The sequence below is a fragment of the Miscanthus floridulus genome, chromosome 4 (genome assembly GCF_019320115.1).
Source record: "Miscanthus floridulus cultivar M001 chromosome 4, ASM1932011v1, whole genome shotgun sequence".
NCBI classification, from domain to species: domain Eukaryota; kingdom Viridiplantae; phylum Streptophyta; class Magnoliopsida; order Poales; family Poaceae; genus Miscanthus; species Miscanthus floridulus.
This window is the reverse complement of record NC_089583.1, coordinates 92,669,909-92,691,844: the sequence shown is the minus strand read 5'-3', so window position 1 is coordinate 92,691,844 and position 21,936 is coordinate 92,669,909. Positions and strand designations below refer to the sequence as shown.

The 21,936-nt window shown below is 43.3% G+C and overlaps 3 protein-coding genes and 1 pseudogene across 6 annotated transcripts; 3 read left to right on the top strand and 1 right to left on the bottom strand.

The window, feature by feature from the left end:
• The first annotated feature begins 733 nt into the window (after positions 1–733).
• Positions 734–1,557, top strand: LOC136550028 (uncharacterized; annotated as a pseudogene).
• Positions 1,558–1,608: 51 nt separating this feature from the next.
• Positions 1,609–6,519, top strand: LOC136550026 (inositol-tetrakisphosphate 1-kinase 6). Of its 3 annotated transcripts, none has more exons than XM_066541461.1 (12): positions 1,609–1,962; positions 2,649–2,684; positions 3,385–3,515; positions 3,686–3,774; positions 3,893–3,964; positions 4,052–4,254; positions 4,846–4,999; positions 5,092–5,205; positions 5,411–5,473; positions 5,572–5,708; positions 5,801–5,948; positions 6,117–6,519. In XM_066541461.1, exons 1-12 carry the CDS (start codon positions 1,637–1,639, stop codon positions 6,261–6,263), a joined length of 1,620 nt encoding a protein of 539 aa, XP_066397558.1. In that variant the 5' UTR covers positions 1,609–1,636; the 3' UTR covers positions 6,264–6,519. The 3 variants fall into 3 exon arrangements, with proteins under 3 accessions (XP_066397558.1, XP_066397559.1, XP_066397560.1); XM_066541462.1 differs by having other exon boundaries at positions 1,687–1,962; positions 3,320–3,515; XM_066541463.1 differs by having other exon boundaries at positions 1,861–1,962; positions 3,324–3,515.
• A 132-nt stretch (positions 6,520–6,651) lies between these two features.
• Positions 6,652–10,185, top strand: LOC136550027 (uncharacterized serine-rich protein C215.13-like). 2 transcript variants are annotated; one of them, XM_066541464.1, is made up of 7 exons: positions 6,652–7,054; positions 7,151–7,277; positions 7,411–7,683; positions 7,941–8,019; positions 8,108–8,222; positions 8,370–8,414; positions 8,532–10,185. In XM_066541464.1, the coding sequence occupies exons 3-7, from the start codon at positions 7,512–7,514 to the stop codon at positions 9,168–9,170; spliced, it is 1,050 nt and encodes a 349-aa protein (XP_066397561.1). In that variant the 5' UTR covers positions 6,652–7,054; positions 7,151–7,277; positions 7,411–7,511; the 3' UTR covers positions 9,171–10,185. The 2 variants fall into 2 exon arrangements, with proteins under 2 accessions (XP_066397561.1, XP_066397562.1); XM_066541465.1 differs by lacking the exon at positions 8,370–8,414.
• Positions 10,186–10,457: 272 nt separating this feature from the next.
• Positions 10,458–14,325, bottom strand: LOC136550025 (ankyrin repeat-containing protein At5g02620-like). The gene is made up of 4 exons (XM_066541460.1): positions 13,970–14,325; positions 13,116–13,873; positions 12,059–12,468; positions 10,458–11,657 (listed from the first exon to the last, which is right to left on the bottom strand). The coding sequence occupies exons 2-4, from the start codon at positions 13,522–13,524 to the stop codon at positions 10,788–10,790; spliced, it is 1,689 nt and encodes a 562-aa protein (XP_066397557.1). The 5' UTR covers positions 13,525–13,873; positions 13,970–14,325; the 3' UTR covers positions 10,458–10,787.
• Positions 14,326–21,936: the final 7,611 nt, after the last annotated feature.

Genomic DNA, 21,936 nt, shown 5'->3' with positions numbered 1-21,936 from the left:
ATTTGCTGTGATCAGTTTAGGGGGAGTCTTTATTCGGCCCGTCTTTTGGGTCCGGCCCAACCTTGTTTTTTCGGTCCAGATGGGGATGGGGACAAGGGACGTGATGGCCTTCATTATTACCGCACAAATGAATAAAGTGCCTGTACAGATACAGATGTTGTTTATATATATTCCCTCCATGTTAGATGCAGCTGGTCCAGGTAAGCTCAGCTGGGTTGAGCACTTGACCAACATAGTACATACCTGCACGTATTAGCGTCTGACTGTCTCAATATGTTCTTACACATGAATGGAGACTAACTCGAGGTTCAGTTGTAGTCAGTTGGACTTGGCCGTTGGGCAATGTCATGTTCATCAGTCATCACTACTACCCGAGATTATCGCAAGTGCACGTGAAGCCTCTGATTGAGTTTACCTTTTCTTTTCTTTTCTCTTTTCAACAAACAGGCAGTGGTCGTAGAGGAAACATACAAAGTTACAAACTGGAACCTTCACATGCATGCGGATCCAATTGCAGTTGCAGGTGCAATCATATCTCAGAGGTAGTCAGCAATGGATTATAAAATTTAGGGATGCCTCAGTTGCATGCTCCATCAGCGGCTAACGGGGAAGTCCGTGAAAACTATGACATCATGCATGATCTGGTTTCCTATAAGAATCGTTTGTTGAAACATGAAAGCCACTTCTTGCCATCATCTCCACATCAAGCTAGCAAGAAGCCAAGAATCGAGCCATCTACAGAATCTCATGCATGTTCCTACTTCCGGCTGCCGCTCCAGGAAAAATCATCCCCATCTCCATCGCTGCTGCTGAGGTGGGTGTTGCAGATCATTGCAACATGAGCATGGAGGGGCTCATTCCCTTCGTCTGCGGCGCGATCAAGAAGCGGAGGGCGGCGAAACAGGCTGTGGACTACGAGCGCCTCTCCTCCGCCGGCGCTCCGCCAGCGTGGGGACACGAGCGGTTCCCCGGCGGCGCCTACGACCATCCCCCTCGGAGCCAGAGCTGCCGGTTCGCCGCGCGCTCGTCGGCCGATGACGAGCGCGGTTTCTCCCGTGACGAGGGTGTCCGGGCACTGCCTGAGGAGGGTCTCCGGGACGAGCCGTTCCCGCCGGTCGCCGGCGACGGGTGGCGTGGTCTGTCCAAGTCCCTGGAGGTTCAGTAGCATGCGCCTCTTTGGATGCGTCAGTGGCGCGTAGGAAGAATCTGTTCGGATGTTTGGTAGCGTGTGCCGCGCCCGCGAAGCACAACTCTGTACAGAAGAATCGATTTGACGAGTAAATCGAGTGAAATGTAGCGCTTGCTGCGAATGCGAAGCACAATCTTGCGCTTTCGCTTATGGCAAATGAAATACACAACGGACGCATTTTGGCAAATCACTGAGCTTGTTGCATCACCGTGACATAAACCAGTGAACTTTTCGACTGGGAAGACAAAAGGAGAAAGATACTTTTTTTTTTTCTGATGATGATGAAGGCAACGGATCTGATTCCCTGAAAGTTGAAAAGCTAGGCTGATGATTTCTTTTTATTTTGCTGCTAAGGAAAAGGAGAATAATAACAGGTGTATTCTGATTTCTGAATTCTGACCTGCTGCGCTGCACATCTGTTCGCTTTCCTCCCGCCAGGTGCCACCCATGCGCACGCCTGCCACTGACATCTGGGCCCGCCTCTCAGGAGCTTCCCTTTCCCATGCCCGGCTCCAGGTCCAGGTTCAGGCGTCCAGCCCGGCAGCCCCAAAGTGCGGAAGTGCCAACGCCGAGCAGAAAGCCAGAAACCGAACCCAGGCGTGGGAAATTGGCATCTCCCTCCCTAAACCATGGCCATGGGGCGGTCTGTACGACTCGTGCTGGATGCCTCCCTCCTCCTCGATCCCTCCTCCACTAGGGAGGCGGCGGCGGTGGCACTGCGGCCCGGGGTGGAGGAGCTGCTGCGGCGGCTGCGCTACTCCAACCTTAGCGTGGTATGAGGGACTTGGTTTTCTGTCTATCGGTGCGATTTGTCATTGTTTGGCTAGATGAGTTGGCTGAGATCTTATTGTCTATTAGTGCCGTACTGTTCGAGGAAATGTTCTCGCTGATAGATTGCCCCAGGAAGTTGGCTAAAGGCTCAATCTTTTACATTTTTTCTCCTGTGGATTAATGCCATATGCTTGAATGTTTCTTATACAATCTATTAGTTTTCCTTGATATCTTTTTTTTTCTCGAACACACAGGAGAGCTGCATATCGTTTCATTAATAGATAGAAAACGGTCCAATTACATGCCGAATCCAAGGCTTGGTTGATATCTAAAGTTTAGGATTCCATTTAGGTGTACATCATCTTGTGGTTGATAGGATGCTTGTTCCCTGTGTTCAAGTTTTAGCCCAACAAGTTCAAATGCTTGCTGCCTGCCAGTGGATCAGTAGAGCTTACAAGAGTTCATAAACTGAGCAAGCCATGGGCAACTGCGCTGACTATTTTCACATCTAAACGCCTCTTAGTCTTAGCACTGTTTCTCAGGAGATTCGTATAGTGAGCCCACATTGCTTGCACCTTAGTATGGCTCACTTTTTTGTATGTTATGCTTTTTAATGTGATTTCAGTATGTACGTTACCAACATGTTGTAATGAATAGACATCTGACTATGTCCTCCTTTTTTTTTCAGGCAATCTGCTATGCAGAGGGCATGCCAACTAATGAGGTGCTCTACTGATCTATATTACATCCCTTTGAAGTTGTCTCTTCAGAAGTTCACATTGACTTAGTTATCCATCACCCATGGGGTACTCTAGCTTATCATGTTGTCTTCAAAGAATGGCAATGTGTTAATAAGAATGAATGAGAAACCAGTCACTTCTAATGGAAAGACAGTTTATTACTGCTGATCTGAAGGCAATGTCCTGTTAAATTTCTGATGACTGGCATATATTTCAATAATCTTTAGGCATGGTCCAATATTTCTAGCATATGTCCTGATATAATCAAGTGCATGATAAATCATGTCAAGTTTTTCATGAAATATGGGACCATTGAATTTTCAATTGATCATGTGTAATTATTATCCTTCATATCAGAAAAAAATGACTATTGCCTTTGACTTCAACAGTTAAGACATGTGTTGCCTTTTTGCTTCAGTATAAGGATTTTTTAACTATTGGAACTTCCATATCACTCAATGTGTCCCTATGAAACTGTTATGAAAATACTTCTGTTCACTTGTTCTAATATTTAACAACCATGTTTTTTAATATATATATATATATATATATATATATATATATATATATATATATATATATATATATGTATATATAACAGCATATTTCTTTTTATTAGTCAGGCTTTCTTGAAAAGGTTGCAAGCTCACACTTGTTTGGCTCTATACTGCTTCTTGCAAAAAGTGGGAATCTTTCTCCAACTGAATTAATGTTAGAATGGAGCCAGACAAGTTTTTGTTTTTATGTGGCTTCAAGAGTTGACAAAGGTTTAATTTCTGAGCTTCAGAATCAGAACTGGAGAGTTCTTTCTGTAGGTAAGCCTATACTGGAACTGAAAGGCCAGGTTTTATTTTCATGCTATTTTTAGCAGGTCATTTTATATTAAGATTTTGCACAAGATATGAGTGTGGCGATTGCTGTATTACATAATGGAACATTTGTCCTCGCGAGGGTTGATGGGAACTGATACTCTTCACTGGTCCAGGTAATGAATGTAACATAGATGTTCCTGGTGTTTTAAATGTTCAGAGGCTTCAGGAGTTGGTTCTCACCTTGGCTTCTCTAATAAAAAGGGTAAGTTTGTCCTTGCCTTCTACTTAAACACTTTCTGTAATTACAGTGTGCATTAATTTGAAGCGAGAACTGGGTCTGCCCTTTTTATTAATTTGAAGCGAGAACCTCTTTGATTTAGGAAATATGTGGCTCATCTGTTCTGGTGATTGGATATATAATGAAAAAATCCCGTGAGGAAGACTTCGCAAAGGCAAGTTTTCTTTAAAGTGTAACTGAATGTTAACAACTATGTGTGGGATTCCAGCATGAGCATCATGCTTTTTCATCTTGCTTACAGAGAGGAGCATTTCCCATATATCCTAGTAAGGACAGTCTTATCTTCGTTCCCCTCTCTTTCGAACTTCCTTTAAGTTTGCAACTGCAAGAAGTTGATATGGTCCTCCACAAAATAACCGATGAGATTGTCAAGATCGATCCAAACTGCTCCATCGATTTTCCAAAAGGGATTTCATTTTCTGCAGGAATGTCTGAAATTATAAGGTATAAAAGCACTAACCAACTTAGATATGAAGGGAGTAATTTCTTGGGTGTGCATGTGAATATTTTAAAATCTTACTCAAGTAATTATGTTATGGTATCTGTTTAAAACTATCTCTTATTGTCTTTCTCTGAAATATTTGTACATAATTTCTGGGGAGCTATCTTATGCCTACCAACTTTCTGTACTGAATAGACTGATATTCGACTATCATAGCAAGTCACTATTCTGAAATTGTTTCCAGGACAATGTTAAATCTCAGCTTATCGGAGTTGTCATGAAGAAGCTTGAACTCTATCAACCCAACTGTTTGTGCATTGATCAATCTAGAGCAGAAATATTTAGGGAGCCTTTGCCTTTCTAATAATGTTTCCAAACATATAGGGAGACTTGTTTTAGTTTGCTATCCATTTCTGGTTGCGGAGACTGGTGATACTGAAACAACAAGTAACAGGCAAATGTAGGCATGTGTTCTGTTGCTACTTGGGCATAGAAAAGTGGAGATTTTCTCAATAATATTTGATACTTTAAACATATTATCTGCTCTGTTGGACTTCATTATTCTGTCTCACCGCAGCCCTCCGTTAATTCAGGTTTGTGGAAGAGCACCCTGATTTTTGCATCATGGATCCATTTAAAAATATTTACCCATTGCTCGATCGTCTTCAAATCCAAAAAATCCTTGTCCGGTTGCAAGAACTTGGCGCTGAAGGAAAGCCAAAACTTCGAGCACCATATTCTTTGAAGGTAATTTTGATATGGTTACTCTTTGAGTTATTGGTCCCTTTTTCTGAGAGTTCAAGTTTACCATTTGCCTGACTAACTATTTTGTAAAACAGGTTGACAATTTTCATGATGGTGAATTAGATAAGCATCTAGCAGAAGCTAATTTATCCTTCCCACTCATTGTAAAGCCACAAGTCGCTTGTGGAGTTGCTGATGCCCACAATATGGTTTGATCTTTGTCTTTGTTTTTGTATTGTTTTACATGCTGGACTGTATGTTAAGTCAGTTTTCTGAATCATCACCTTTACATAAAGAAATTAAGCATTCATGTTCTCACACCAGGCCGCCAGGCGTGCCCTTCAGAAATTAAGCATTCAGAGTTTGCCTTGTCTTTTCCACTTGCAGCGGAATCACATTTCTTGCTGTGTGCAGGCATTAGTTTTTCAAACTGAAGAATTTAGCAACCTTAGTGTGCCCCTTCCTGCTGTACTACAGGTACCAGTATAACATCGTGCCTTTTCTTGAATTTCTTTCCGGTTATAGCTTTCGCTGTACAGGTCTCAGTAACTCACCAGCTAAAGAACATTTTACAGGAATATGTGGATCATGGATCCAAGATTTTCAAATTTTATGTGATTGGAGACAAAGTTTTCTATGCTGTTAGAGATTCAATGCCCAATGCACGCTTTCTGAAGTCATCATCTGGAGGTGAAGCTCTTACGTTTAATAGGTAATCAAAAGTGCTGGATTGCTTTATTATCATTCCATTGTAAGAGCTTGGTAGTATAACACCGAGGTATGCTTGAATCTGGCTTGTCTCAGTTTGAAGACTCTTCCAGTGGCTACCAAGGTGCAGCAACTGCAAACAGGGGCGCAAGATAGCAAACTGTTAGATGCCAATCTTGTAGAAGAGGCTGCAAAATTTCTGAAGGGACTGCTTGGACTTACAATATTTGGATTTGATGTTGTTGTAAGTATATTTTCTGACCCTACATATTTATGATGCTCGTGAAGTTCAGTACAACTACAAGCAATTATGGTTCTGGCTGCTCTCTCTAATTAGGATATGTAAAAAAGGAAATCCAAAAGCAGTGCTATAGCAAGATAGCTGCTTAGTGAGTGTGCATTGAATATGCAGGTCCAAGAAGGCACCGGAGACCATGTCATAGTGGACCTAAACTACCTCCCATCTTTCAAAGAAGTTCCTGACTCAGAGGCGGTGCCTGCATTCTGGGATGCAGTTAGGCAGGCATACGAGTTGAGGCGAGGAAATGCCCAGGGTTAAGCTAAAGGCTTCCCCAAGAAGTGAATCTACCAGAAAAGCCTAGCAGAGGTTGCTTGTCATGTAGAGGAGAGCTTCAGTTGAGGCAAAGTGATGTTCACTGGCTGTAATGGTTCTGGAGGCCGAAGTAATGTTCAGCTGTAGCTGTGGGAATAAGTGAAAAATAGGGAGCGTAATAATCAACACTGTAACACACCGCCATGTTTAACTGTTGATTCCACCGTCGTGGTGTGCTCTATCACGGTGTCAGTTTCTGTTACTGTTTTTTTTTTCCCCGAAGAACCAGTGAAACTGCTAATTTAGCCCACTCTGAGATGGCAGACGCGTAGCATGTTTGTAGATTTTTTATTTTTGTTTCATTGCTTCAACGGCTCAACGCAATCCGAAAGGGTTCCTTTGGTCATCTGCGGCAAGATCAGACAGGATTGTGAGACCTTTTTCAGATCTGGAGTCTGGAGCTCTGTGAACTGATGTTTCTGAACCTAATTGTTCGGGCAGGGGTGAAACCGTGAAAGCCCTGGGGTCACTATCCTAATCCTTCCCAGCGACGCTTCACCAGGGCCACCGGCGCCCGCCATGGCAGCCGCGCGCTGCCGCCCTGGATGGAGATTCCGCTGTGGGAGAAGGAAAACTGGGTCCCTGGACGGCTGGACGAGTGGGCATGCGTGGACAGAAAGGCTGAGATGCACCGCGACTATCGAGATGAACAAGATGCAAGTGAGTGGGAGAACCCGAACAAAGCCTGGGGGAGCCGGGGAGGCGTCAAGGCGGGAAGGGAAATCAGATGTGATCAGGTGAAGCACCTTCCAGCTCCTGTTCAATTCATGCCATGGTTTTCATTTCTGAATCTGACGCAACGTACCGCTATCGCCATATGGAAACTGCTCCAGATGGATGGCCTGCAGGCAAAGGACAAAAACAAAACTGAAGAAACACATTTGTGCCATATGGAGGCCAAGGAGAACGGAACAACACACCGAACGAATCATCGACTCTGACAATTTGCCCAATTCAGTGGTATCATGCCTGTCCCTTTCACCAACACATCTGTTGCATTTGTTCACATCGTGTGGAGCTTCAGGGATGGTTTCAGCATTGCCGGCACAGTTTTGGTGCCTAGAGTATTCTGACTACCTGTGTTGTGTGGCAGGACACGGTGATATATGCTCCTGCTCTCCCAGCGTCTCAGGGCCTTTTGTGGATTTCTCTGGGAAAAAAAAACCTTGTGATTAACGGCCGGAGCCCCCGCAGATGGATCGCGTGAAGAAATTCACTGGCATGGCAAAGGGCATGCCTGCGGTCCCAGTTCGGAGAGATGAAGATGAGAGCTTGGTTCTGTTTGGGGAGCTGTATAAGCATGAGAAAGAGAGAGAGATGAACCTCCTTGAGCCAATGTTCTCAGTGGAGTTTGAAGCTATTCAAGGTGAGGGTTTAATTCTGTTTAGTCATTCTCCTGTTCTTGTTAATAGCAAATGGCATCCATTTTGCTTTTGTTATCATCACTGCCTAGGGTCTAGAGCTAGTCGAAAAGAATTTATGCATTCTCATTTCATTTTTACTAAACAAGGATTTTGATTGACTGATTTATACCATATCTTAAAAAAGAAGAAGAAAAGTGCAGTTAATTAGCTTTCCAGAACAGATCATCTGATGAGAGTGCGTTCTAATGACTGAATATAGGAGACGGTCGCATGTTCAAGCTTCCTTCAGGAAAGAGAGATTACCTCCTTCCAGATAGCGAAAAGCATGATTATGACTGGTAAACACTTATAGATTCCTAGTCTTAATTACATCCAGATGCACCCACTACTTCAGTTGAATTGTAAAACATAGCAGCTCGTTTTCAGGCTCAAGACTCCTCCAGCGACCCCACTGTTCCCCTCCCTTGAGATGGAAGCCAACTCATCCCAGATGATTTTTCAGAAGGAACTGCCTATACTTCAGCCAATCAGAACTTCAAGGGTATGATGAATTTTGCACTCGCCCTTTGTGCGTAAATGATGAAGTTAATTCACCAAGCTAGAATCCTCCATCAGGAGTGCAAAACATTAAGTAATCACCCAATCTTCTGAGACAATTTGCTGAAAACTGGTGTATCTAACATTTCAGCACATATCCGTTTCAAACCGTGTTTGCTCAAGTTTTGAAGCCTGGGTACGCCCTTTTTTTTTTGGTACACAGTAGTATCAGATTTATAAAATAAAAAAATAATAGAAAAATGCTGCGTTCATCTTTCCTTGATCTTTCTATGATATTGTGAAACTGGTACAGTTCTCAAGCAAGCCCGACTCTACAACCGCATCAACAACGTCTGAATCACCTACCTCCAGCTCCACTACATCTGTAACTCCAACAGCGAGGCCCAGCTCTTCATCATCAAAGAAAAAACTCAACAGAGAAGCTCCTACTCCATCTAAAGAACAGGACTCAGCTTACAGAATGGATAAGAAGTCCAGCTATACACCTCTGACCAATAGGCAGCACAATTCAATTCCTGCAGCCCCAACAGCTACTACTACTACTACAGCCACCAAAGTATCCAAGAAAACTTCGGGCAACAAATCTCAGCTGTCAAATGCAGTCAAGAATGTGGCCGGATTGGACAAGGCACCGAAGAAGAACGTTACAGCAACCACAGCGAAACCTCGGCTGAATGATTCTTCAGCTGGTGCAAAGGATCAGAAGGTGGATGCTGGCTCCACCAGGAGACTGTCATGCCCACCTCCTGGAACAACAGACAACGCGCAGGTTACAGCAACACTGAAAGGGAGGACCAGAGCTGCCACTAGTGCTGTGCCTACTGCCCGTAAGGGTGCCGGTGCCACTGCCACCAATGCGGTACTGAAGGGGAGGAGGAGAGTAGGAGAGCAGGAGCAGAGGCCAAAGCTTGGAAGCCATGCAAAGAAGTGAATTGGTTTCAGCTGACGAGTAGATGGGACGCTCTCATTTTCAGGAAGGAATGCAGAGAGAATAACATTCGTTTCCACCCAATGTATGCAAATATACCTATTGAGTTATTGGAATAAACTTAGTTGCCGTAATTTATGAAAATACAGGTAACTTGAAAGTTCTTTGCAGTTCATGTTTTATGTTAGTGATGTTCACCATGTAGCTTTTTTGATGGGGACTTTTCACTATCCTAAATCACTGTGGTTTCTTGACAGAGCTTTTGCACCATGTGCTGAATGCACAATCAAAAGTTGAGAAAAAAAATTATATCTTAACACAAACTATTTTGTCTCTCAGAGAAGGAACTCGTTCACACACAGTAAGTCAGTAAATACAACTCCTAATCTGCAAGGCGTTGAAATATTAGCAGCAGTTAGTTTAGACTCCAAGGAATAGACTCTTGCGCTTTTAGCAGAAAAGAAGGTAGCAACGTGTACACCACTGCAAAAATTCCTTCGATTGTCAACCCATAGTTTCGTTTCCATCTTCATCAGCACACTTTCCGTAGAAGTTTCTGAATTTAAGCCTTGTAAGTATCCCATATTCCCATGTAATAGAAGCACAAAAGGTTGACCACTAGTGCCTCTAGTACAAAGTAGAACACCGGAGACTGTTAAACGAGTAAGCAGTGTTGAAATAATGTAACTGTGACCCCGACTGGAATCCAATGTTCTCCACAAAAAAATTCTCCCCCTGTTCGTCGTGACCATCAAGTTGCCGCCTGTTGTTTGGGGCATGCGGAATTGTCTGCAGACTTCTAACTGAATGATTGCTGGGGCTGAAGTGATCTGGTCCAATGGCCAATTCCACAAGTCATCCTGTGCGTGCGCAGTGTTCAGTCGCTCTACGTGACTACGGTGGACCAAACAGCTGGCAAACTTCAGGGTATCTGAATTTGTGGAGTGCTGCCGATGACACCGTGGTTAACCAGCTGGAAACGCAAGAACAGGCTTCAGAGGTGAAGATGGACTGCATTCTAAAAATATCTTCTTGTTTTCCATGGAAAGAGCAGCAATTTTGTCAAATTTTCGGACATATCTTAACTCGGAGATAACAACCGCCCATAGCCCATAGGCATTTACATTTCACAGAACGGCTGCAAATGCCGCATAACGACAACGGTCAACAAAGTCTGTGCCAGTTTTCTCCAGTTCAAGTCCAAAAGGTCATTTGTGATCATTGTTTTTTTTTTGCCTCAGTCTACCCCCCTCTCATGTTGCATCATAAGAGCATCCACGACCACATAACTTTTGACATAAGGGCAACTTATTCCATACTATTCTACTATACAGATACAATCTCATGGTTTTCACTGCCATCCACAAAAATAAGCATAAGATAGGGACATCATGCTTGGCAATATTTGTATTTTGCCAACAAAAAGTGGCTACACCTATCACCTAGACTTCACCCCTACGTTCGTGGACGGAGGATGCAGACTGCAGGTTACATACATGTGCCATGTTCTAGGACTAAATATAGTTTTGATTGAGTCAATCCCACTTAATGCCATGGACTGGTCCCAGGCAAATGGGCATCAATATATACAGGACTCAAATGACAAGCATGGCCGATATCCTAAAGGGCATACATCTTCTTGTACTCACTGTTCATCAGCTCCGTTTCCGAGTCAATTGATATGGAAAATGACTGGCTCGTGGAGTTCCTCCTGATCTTCCTCATGCTCTTCTCTTCCATCCTGTGAGCAACAATGCAATAGCACATGGAACCGAGAGTGGCCACCATGATAACAGTGCCAATTGCCATTGTACACCAAGCCAGCCATTCATCATCTCGACCCACAACAACATAGGTTAGTGCTATGAAGGCTGCCGAGATGCAGAGGCATGCAAGCCACATCAACTTGTTTATCACAAAGACCATCTTCTTCTTGGCCTTCTGCTCAACAACAATTAGAGATGTCTGGACTACTACGACAGCAAGTGAGATAAAGAGAGCCAAAGCGTCAAAAACCAAGAAGATTATAAAGGCTGGATCACTGGCTATCAATGCTTGCCCCAAGGTCATGTCTGGATCAGGTGCTTGAGTCATATCCTCCAGAAAATTACCAGGGAGTTGGAATATGGCGGCAAAGGCAACGGTGGCAATAAGCACCGCAACAACAGTGTTGGAGTTAATGGCGTTGTTTAGCCCACCAATGTGGAGCTTTTGAATTCTCTTCTTGATTTTTTGGAATTGCATCTTGGTCTGGCGTGTTTGCTTGATCTGTGATTGAACATCATGCCTGATATCGCTGACTGTCTGCTTAAGCTGCTTTGCTGGATTAGGAGGATTTACTTGCTCTTTTGCAGTTTCTCCACCAACCTCCCTCAGGATGTTAATGAGCTCTTCATTACCTTGTTTCTCGGCAATAGCAAAAGCAGTCTCTCCAGCTCTATTAGCCACATTGATTTCAATCCCCTCAACTGATATTAGGGTCTGAACCATCTGTAAGGAACAGACGAATTTCAGATAAAGCACAAGTAATCAGTTCTTTGAAATGCAAATTGCATGCTATTCTTAAGATTGAGCAATATTCAATCCAAAACCTCTTAGAAATTCCTTGCTTTTTTAAAGGAAGAAAGCATTCTTTTTTAGTACGACCTGAACTAACTTTTGTTTGATTCCTGAAAAGATGCAAATTCTTCTTAGAACTCTTTTATAAAACATTGGAGACTTAAGTATTAAGCAAGCAATATCTCACGAATGTGAGTAACTCTATTTTAGTAATTCTCCTGAGCAACATAGCTTCAACCATAAATACAACAAAACATCTGATTGTTAAAATGCAAAACGGGAAGACTCAAACCGCGGAAGAAATCAGAACATTCTGAGATAATGTCACTTACAATGGTGTTTCCCTTCCGAGTTGCAACATGCAATGGTCTATTCCCCTTGCCGTCTTCTACATGGATAACTGAGACATCAGGCTTCAACAACTCGAGCAGAATTTCTGCATTTTGGCCTTTTGAAGCCATGTGTAGAGCTGTTTGTCCCTTCTTATCTGTTCTGAAACCAATCCGTGGATCCTTATTTAACAGTGCAGTGACCACCTCCACATGGCCCATTCTTGCTGCTGAATGCAAAACTGTCTTGCCATTATTTCTTGCAATCCTAGCAAGGCTTGCATCTGTTTCTAGCAGAAGATTAACAATGTCAATGTGGCCCTGAGTTGCAGCAGTGTCCAAAGCTGTGGCATTTACAGAATTTGTTGTCATTGCTAATGAGGGAAAGGCCTGTAACAGCTCCTTCAAGACATCTGCAAAGACCAAAATTGAACTAATATGATCTCTTTCTCTGAAAGAAGAGAATATACATGCTTTGAAAAATGAGATTAAATAACAACTGTGTAATAGTTTGCTCTTCAACACAGCATACGAACTCAAATATCAGAAATTACATAGCCTAATTGGTCTGGTGAAGGCTCCTGGGTCCTGGCTGAGCAGACAAGTAGTAGGGAGCATATCTCGTCACTAGATATAGGATTGCCAGTTCTTTGATTTAGACGCAACAACATGGCAATATTGTAGAAAATTGCCAACTCTGAGAAATCAACAATTTGTCTGTAAAACCAAGAAAGACAGACATGGTAGGTTGTAATCTAGACCAGATCAACCAAGTAAATTTATCAGCCATCTGAGCAAAAGGAAATCAGGGACTGTTTTAATACTCTATGTTCCTGAAGGGGAAAAAAATGAGGGAAACAGTTCTTTCATGATCATAGAGATTTGCAGAAGTCAATGAGATACAAGTCAATTTTTATAAACATACCAACTGCAAGCATAATGACCAATACAAAAGATCACATAGAACTGCCAGTACAGCCAGTGAATCCAAATATTAAAGAATTCCAATTCACACTAGCCTAATCCTCAACTAATTAATGATGAAGGAATGAAAGCTCACCCAAATGGCCCTGCTTTGCCGCAATATGGAATGCATCGAAGCTGTTACTGGCCTTGAGTCCGGCTGACTGCACATCAGAAGCCTTCAAAATCTCACACACAACTTCAACATGCCCCTTCTCAGCAGACACATACAACGCAGTCTCACCGTCCTGATTCTGGCGGGCAGCTAACTCCACCACCAGCTCTGGATCACACTCCGCAAGGATCCTCTGGACATGTGCAACACTGCCAGCCCGCGCCGCAAGGTGGAGCTCGGTGTCACCCCGCTTCCCAGGGCTGTCCTTGTTCCTTTTGAAGCTCTGCTGCTTCTCCATGGACAAAAACTTGAAGCTTCTCTGCTTCTCTATCCCCCGGAAGCTCTTCAATTTCTCTAGGGCACCATGCCGGGTGCTGGATTGCTTCTCCATGTCCAAGATCAAATGGCTCTTTACTTGTTCACTTAGATGGTATTGTGCCGAATCCTAAAATTGCGAGGCTTTGTTCTTGCTTAATCCAAGAGGGGTGCACTTCAGCAAATCCGGCCCCAGTTTATGGAAAAAAAAAATACCAGCAAATGAGTGCCTATGCAGAACCTAACAAGCCCTTCACCCCTCCGGTATCTCCTGTATCCTCACCAACTGCTGCAGTTTTAGCTTTGCTCCGCAAGAACACCACTTTGGCTGCTTGACACACAGACTAGGGTTCGTCCCCAAATTTGTCCGTACAAACAGGGAGAAGAAATCTGGCAGATTTTTAGAATCGAGATATCACCTCAAACTGCAAAAAGAATCAGTAAATTAGCATGCATAGAAATTTCAAGGAGAACTAAAAAAACGTCTTATCCCCTAACAAGTAAGGAAGATAGTTCCTCACCACGAGAAAACAGGCAACAAATTTAGAGGCCAAATCAAGAACACGCAGGGAGCAAGGGGCGTATGAAGCGTAAGGATCAGGAGTAGTTGTCTTAGAGCTCCAAATATCCCATCTTCCTAGCATCAGCCAAGGGTGGAAAGGACACCGTGGGAGGCTGGGAGCTAGTGGGTATCTTGGAAGCTGGGCGCCTCCAGAGTTTTCCACCGGCCGTCCCTCTTCCCGACCTGGAAGCTCACTTATTTAGGTTCGAGTGATCCACCTCCCCTGCTTATCATCAAGGACGACGACTGCTGAAGGAAGTGAGCACACGTTCGGTAGTCTCCGGCTCCTGATTTTTCTATTTTCACCCGTGGGGGAATAATTGTGCGACTTTGCTGCCTTCTTCCTTGCGTTAAAAAGGCAAACTTTTTTCCGGCGCTTTTATTTTTCTTAGGAGAGGGTCCTTATTGATACCTTAAAAAAATAGAGTTAGTAACTATTTGCTATTTTGCTCCACACACACACTGTCAGCAAGACACCACACCGCACAATGTCTATTTCTCCTCACCATTTGAGCAAGGTCACGTGCGATTAGGGATGGCAGCCGGTCGAGTAAAGATGCAGGTAAAGCATTTACCTATCCGTGAACATACTCGCAGTAAGATTTTGTCGCCGCGTCCACGTCCGGCGGTACGTTGAGTATCGGATATCCGTTAGATATATTCAAGAGAGATTACATAACAAAAATTCAATGATATAAAATAATAAATTTATAGTTAAATTACACACAAATATGATTAATCTCACTTATGTCAAGTTCAATAGGATAATATATGGCCTCGTTCGCTGATGAAACTGGCCAGTGGCGGACCTAGGATTTTAGAGTAGGGTATACCCATGGCAAAAAAATATTTGGATGAACAACATAAAAAGTTCACATCTGGATTTGACAGAACATAGCAAAGGCAAAAGATATTTGAATTTTGATTACCTCTGAACGAAGAAATCAAATCGAGGTCGAACAGTCGCACTTTGGAGAGTAGTCGGGCTCGCCGGCTCCTGCGGCTCGGGTCGCGCCGAGCGAGCAGCTCTGGCTCCGCAGCTACCCGGGGGGGAGGGGGGCGCCGGCGCCGCGGCACGATTCCGCGTCCGTCGAACGGTCCAAGCTGCTGGGTGCCCTACCCCTACGGCAGCGTGATGGATTTGGGGAGTGGGGAATTGGGGATTTGGGAGTGGGAAGGCTAGATAGGCCATTGGGCCATCCGGCTAGGTGTGGCTTGTGGGCTGCTTTCAGTTAGACGCGAATTACAGCGAAAAAATAGTGAAGAATCGTAATTTTGATATCTTAACTATATTGTACATGTATATACCTCCAAGAACTACTAAAATTTTTTTTAAAAATGTTGGGTATGCCCGGGAATACCCGGGCACAACTGTAGGTCCACCTATGGTTTCGGCTGAATTGCTGTGAGAGAAACACTGTTCTGGCTAAAAAAAAAACCGAATAAACTGAATATGGGGTAAGCCGAACAGGGTCAATAGCTCACAAGCTACCATACAACATAGATTATTCATAATTCGGTCCATCATGCTCATACAAATGCTCATACAAATAACACAAGACAACTTAAACAAGATCTAAAGTAACAAGATAACAGCGTACACAATCACTTTATTCAGTCATCCATAAAAAAATATCATCTTTTATAGTTTGGCATGCTACGTATATGCTAAAAATTACATATTAAATGAGTCAAACGACATGATATATGCATATGACATAGGTTACATATATTCATATGTATTTTCCAATTGCGGATATCTATTGGGTACCCGCGGGTAAAATTTGATACCCACATTTTTTTGTTGATACATGAAGCTCATGTACCCACAAGTGAGTTTTCCTACCCATATCTACACCCATCAAGTACGAAACTCACGAATACCCGCGCCTGTGGGGGTACGATTGTCATCCCTAACTTTTCTTATGTTTTTTTACGAACATGCCGTATTATGTGTTGTATTAAAAAATGAGTTTTACAAAGACACATGGCGTAAACAAAGGGCGGAATCATGTAGCATACAAGCTGCCTGTCCTATCAACACTCCCGCGAGAGCCTCTTAACCGCAAGAACCTAATTTCTTGACACATTATCCTAAGCTAAGACGTAGAAATCACTTCTGCTTTCTGTATTAGAAGTGCCCTTAAGAGCTGACTCTATCATTAAGATATGATTCTAAGCAAATAGATCCCATCTATGAATTTGATGCCTGATTATATACTTTTACATTATGCCTTTGTTTAAATCCAGGATGTAAAGTTTTAAGGTGTCACATTAAGTGTTATATGGGGTCGCATAGGGTGTTCGGATGCTAATAAAAAACAAATTACAGAATTCGTCAGTAATCGGCGAGACGAATTTATTAAGCCTAAGTAATCTGTCATTAGCACATGTGTTACTGTAGCGCCACATTATCAAATCATGAACTAATTAGGCTTAAAAGATTCGTCTCGTAAATTAATCGTAAATTGTGCAATAGTTATTTTTTAGTCTATGTTTAATACTTTGTATATATGTCTAAATATTTAATGAGATAAAAAGTAAACTTTAGGAGAACTAGGCCTGTAGCGAATTTAACGGGTGACATCATATCAATTATAGGTACCTACTACAAGCACCAGACCGACCCCCGTACGTTGGAGAATACTAGTATTTGTCTATATGTTTTTCACTGCCTAATCTTTGGACAGAGTGATCTAGATTACAGTATGTATTATTTTCCAGTTTTGGTGATTTTTTTATTTATATTCGTCTGGTGGCGACATAACATATGCATGAGAACCGGTCGCACATGCAAGCGGTGTTTTCCTCTTTTTGTCTTTTGCGAAGGAGATGAAGACGGCCGGGCGGCCGTAGGCCCATTCGGCATATTCGATTTGTTCGTTTTTTTTAAGCTGAAATAGTATTTTTTTCTTACAACAATTCAATTAGAACAGTATTTTCAGTCAGTTTCAGCTAAGTTTTAGACCAGCGAACGGGACCTCTGGATCAACGTCACTAGTGTGAGCAGGCAAAAGAAGCAAATGGCATGCATATGGCTTTGTTTAGTTTCTCATAAAATTTACTTCATATCCCATCAAATATTTGAACACAGGTATAAAGTATTAAATATAGACTAAAAATAACTAATTACACAGTTTACGACTAATTTACGAAATGAATCTTTTAAGCCTATTTAGCCCAAGATTTGAATAACAAATTAATTAGGTTTAATAAATTCATCTCGTGGATTATACAACGTCCCAAAACTTTACATCCGAATTTAAACAAACCCTTTATATCATGAACCCCGAACGTTAATTTTCTGACACCGATGTTTGTCCTGGCCGCGGAATATCGAGGGCCCCACGCGTGGTGTGGTGATCATAACATATTGCGACCAGCACGACTAACTGTAGACCCAGCCGGCGCAGCCCAGTCCAAGTCCGTTTGGTTGGTCCACTGGACGACGAGCAAGTGCAAAAGGAGAACGGCACGCACGATGGTGCTTGTTACTGCTTTTGCTTTGCTTTGCTTCCAAAAAGGCAGCCTTACATGCAGGGCGTGATTGGTTGTCTGAATTGGACCATCTTTTGGCTCATCCCATGTCTTTTGGTGCATTTGTCTGTGTTTGGTTGTTCTACTCGTATCTTTTTTCTGCTTCCTCCCGTGCAGATTCCCTCCTCCATCCCGCACGGCTCCATCTTCTGGATTTATCCTTCCCTCATGGTATAGAATGACTTAGATTCAACCAGGATGTAAGGACCCATGCACAAAAAAAAAAAACTAATGCATGCATGCAACCAAACACAACCCTGTATTGTACTGAACCAACAGCCAAGACAATCAAACACGATCACCTACACGAGCTCAACCCAACTTCTTCGGGCTCGCTCTGCAACCAATCACACCCACAATGATCAGTGCCATAGTAGTGGTAGTAGATCATGTTGAGCTTAATAAAGCTGCTTTGCGATCAATCACGCATCAAAACAAAAAGGCATCTTTTTCTCACAGGCTTCCAAAAGTTAGATTAGAAGGCAGCCATACATACAGTGAACAGTGTCATATTAGTTGTAGCTGCTCCCTCTATCTAAATTATAAGTCATTCCAAAAATATTAGAGAGTCCAAGAATCTCAAGTTTGACTAAATTTGTATAATAAAATAATAATATTTATAATAACAACTAAGTATCATTAGATTTTTTATTAATTATATTTTCATAGTATACCTATTTAATGTTATAAATCTTTGTAATTTTCTTTATAATTTTGGTTAAACTTGAGATGCTTTGACTCTCCAAAATTATTGAAATGACTTGTAGTTTGGAATGGATGGAGTAGTACAGTAGTGTAGATCATGTTGAGCTTAGGGCCTCTTTGGCACGGCTTATGTCGGCTTCGGCTTCATCTATTTTGCGCAAATCGAGGCACTGTAGCGTGAAGCCGTTTGTTAAGCCAGGATTAAAATGAACTAGAAGTCGAAAAAAACTAGTTTTTCTGGTTTCACCGGCTTTGACTTCACCGATGAAACCGTTTTGGATGAGCCATATATCAAAGAGGGCTTTAATAAAGCTGCTTTGCGTCTTTTCTCACGGCCAACCACCAAGGCACAGATCGAGTACTACTGCATCTCACTTTGTTCTTTTGTTTGTCTGCACGAATCGACAGCATCATAACCTGGTGGAATCCCGGGTCCAGGTGCACGTCGATCTGCCGCCCATCTGTGTGCTGTGCAGTGCCAACGCCACCGCTCGCTGCAACTGCAAGGGGGAAGTGTAACTGTGTACGTACGGACTAGTAGGAGGTTGGTTGGCCTTTTCTGTGTGTTTCTTCGTCACCGCGTCCAGACCGAGTGAAAGAGACAGGGAACATCATGCAGGCAGCAGACGACCCAGCACAGCACACGGGTCAAGTGGCCAATTCAGCACGATTAAAGTGATCATCACGCACGCGTTCACTTGCTGCTTTTTTAATTTGCTTCCGTTATTAATCCGATCGATCGGTTGTTGTGGAGTGCACGTACTGCCTGCTGTGCTGGTCCTGCGTGAGCAGTGACAGGGTGCTGCTGCTGGTCCACGGTGCTTTGCGAGGCAGCAGCAGTAAACAAGAAGGTTCAGGTCCCCGTCGCCGGCCAGCCCACCCTACCCTCCTTCATTTCTCAGCCGTCTGTGGTCTGTCCGCTCGTTTAGGCCCTGTTTAGATCTCACCAAAAAACTAAAAATTTTCAAGATTCTTCGTCACATCAAATCTTGTAGCACATGCATGGAGCATTAAATATAGGTAAAAAGAATAACTAATTGCACAGTTTGCCTGTAATTGGCGAGACGAATCTTTTAAGCCTAGATAGTCCATAATTGAACAATTTTTACCAAATACAAACGAAAGTGTTATAGTAGCCAAAAGCCAAAAATTTTCGGAACTAAACGCGGCCTTAATACAGGAGGAGGACGAGGGGTTTTTGTTACATCAGCTGAAGAGGAACCGCACAAGAGAGGAGATAGGTGCATGACGACGGTGAAAATTCATCCCCCGGTTTCTCTTTCAGTGTTTGTCTAGTTCCTAAAATTTTACAAAATTTTTCAAGATTTCCCGTCACATCGAATCTTTAGACGCATGCATGAAGCATTAAATCACAAGAGAGGAGATGGGTGCATGACAGACGGTGAAAATTCATCCCCCGGTTTCTCTTTCAGTGTCTGTTTAGTTTCTAAAATTGTACAAAATTTTTTAAGATTTCCCGTCACATCGAATCTTTGGACGCATGCATGAAGCATTAAATATAAATAAAAAAATAAAACTAATTACATAGTTTAGACGAAATTCACGAGACAAATCTTTTAAGACTAATTAAACTATGATTGAACACTAATTACCAAATAACAACGAAAGTACCGTTTCTCAAAAAGCCAACTAAACCGGGCCTCAGTCGTACGCTTGGATTGGGATTCCCCGGACGGCCGGACCACAGATGCGGAGTTTCGCTCGTTGATCGGTCAAGGGCCTCTAGAAGACGCTTGCAGTTGCAGGTTTCTGTTTCTTTCTCGGTCAAGCCCAGGCTTGCCAAGTTGACCTGCCCACTCAGCTTAATCACCGGGGACACATGGTATACCTGCAAGCCTACAAAACATCGGTCAATAGTTTCGTTCCTAAAAAAAATTCAGGTCATAATCCAAGTGTAACTCTGAAACGATACATACAAATTGGAAAAGAGCTGACTGTTACTTATCACCAACTCTTCCGATTTCGGCCTGCACCAGCAGGCCCGGCCCACACCAACAGATCCGCGCACTTGGCAGGCCTGCCTGCTGCCTTGCGCTCGTCGTGCCCAGGCCCGGCGGGCCGTGCTACACTGCTAGCCTTCCTAGCCTTCCGCCACGCACCTCCGGGCTCCAGCATCCAAATTTTATTTTTAGAGCCTTCACTCGTTTCCAATCCAGCGAATGATCCGATCGAACGAACACTCTTCACCATGCGTTGCTCCTTCTACTGTAAAGCTTCCATTTTTCTCTGTCTCTACCTTGTTCCTTTGTGTTACGCGGAGCGGAGGTTGCCGAGCCGTTTAAGTCAGACGCGTGTAAGCGCTCGCACGCTACCGCGGTGCGCCCATCTTTCTCCTACTTTTACTCCTTTACCTTTTTGTTTTTTATACATTAACCTATCTATTTTACATGGTCATATATGTATCCATATACTAGTCGTAGACGTATGATATAAGGGACAGGCTTACGCACGGACGTCCGGGCGTGGTCCGTCAGCCCCAGCACGCCCCATCCGCCGGCCCCTGGATCACCCCGTCCGCGAGCCCCCGACTCGTCGCACCCCATCCTGCGGCGTCCAGGCCGTGCCCCCCCCCCCCCCCATCACTCACCGCGCCCCATGATTCTCCAAATATACCTCTGAAATATTAACCACCTAAGTGCAACATACGTCTGAAACTGATGAAATATTTGAAATATACACTTGCAACATATGTATGAAACATATGCAACATCCAAATAAAACACTTACAACGTACGTCTGAAACAGATGATTTATTTTTATATACATTTGCAACATGTGCAATATCTAGGTGTATTTTTGCAACATCCAGATAAACAACTTGAAACATTCATCTGAAACAGTTGAAACACCTGGAACATGCAGTTGTTGCTTGGGTGGGTGGATACTCGTCGGCGCGGAGCTCGCCAGTGCAATAGCGGCGCGGACAACTCGCAGGCGAGGCGGCGTAACACAAAGCTCCCCCCCCCCCCCCCTCGCCTGCTTGCTAGAGCATCCATCGTAGAGGCTCGCTGGCTCGGTGGCACATGCGTGGAGCTCGACAGCACGCCGGTGGCTGGTAGCGTGCGCAAAGCTCGCCGACACGACCGTCACAAGCTTTGCCCCATAGTCCCGCTTCGAAGTCATCGACGACGAGCCTAGAACAAATGGACGAGAACGAAGGCTGCGATGGGCGAGGAGGAAGGGAATGTGTCCAGTTTCTTTTTAGACGGAGAAGTCGTGAGGGGAGCTAGCCTTTTGGGTCGGTCCGCAGGCCTAGAAAGGTGCGTTCGGACAGACGAACACCCTGTATAGAACATTATCGATGATATAAAATAGTACACCGTGCTTTTTTCTTTTTTTTTTCCATTTTGCTCTCTTCTTTCACTTTTTCTCTTCTTCATATCTAATTGAATCTTATGATCACAAATCTACAAAAGTTATAATGAGAAGTCGTGTCAATAATTTGTCACATAAAAAGTTACGTAGAGTATAACTTTGTAATTTTCTCAAAATAAAAGGTTATGAAATTTTGTTTCCAAAAAAGAAAAGTAAAAAAAAATGATGACAAGTTATGATGATAACTTTGCAACTTTCTAAGAAAAGATGGTGATAAATTTTGCACAAAAAATTATACGTAAAAGTTACGAGTATAACTTTGTGGGGTCGCGCCGGCATACCTCCCAT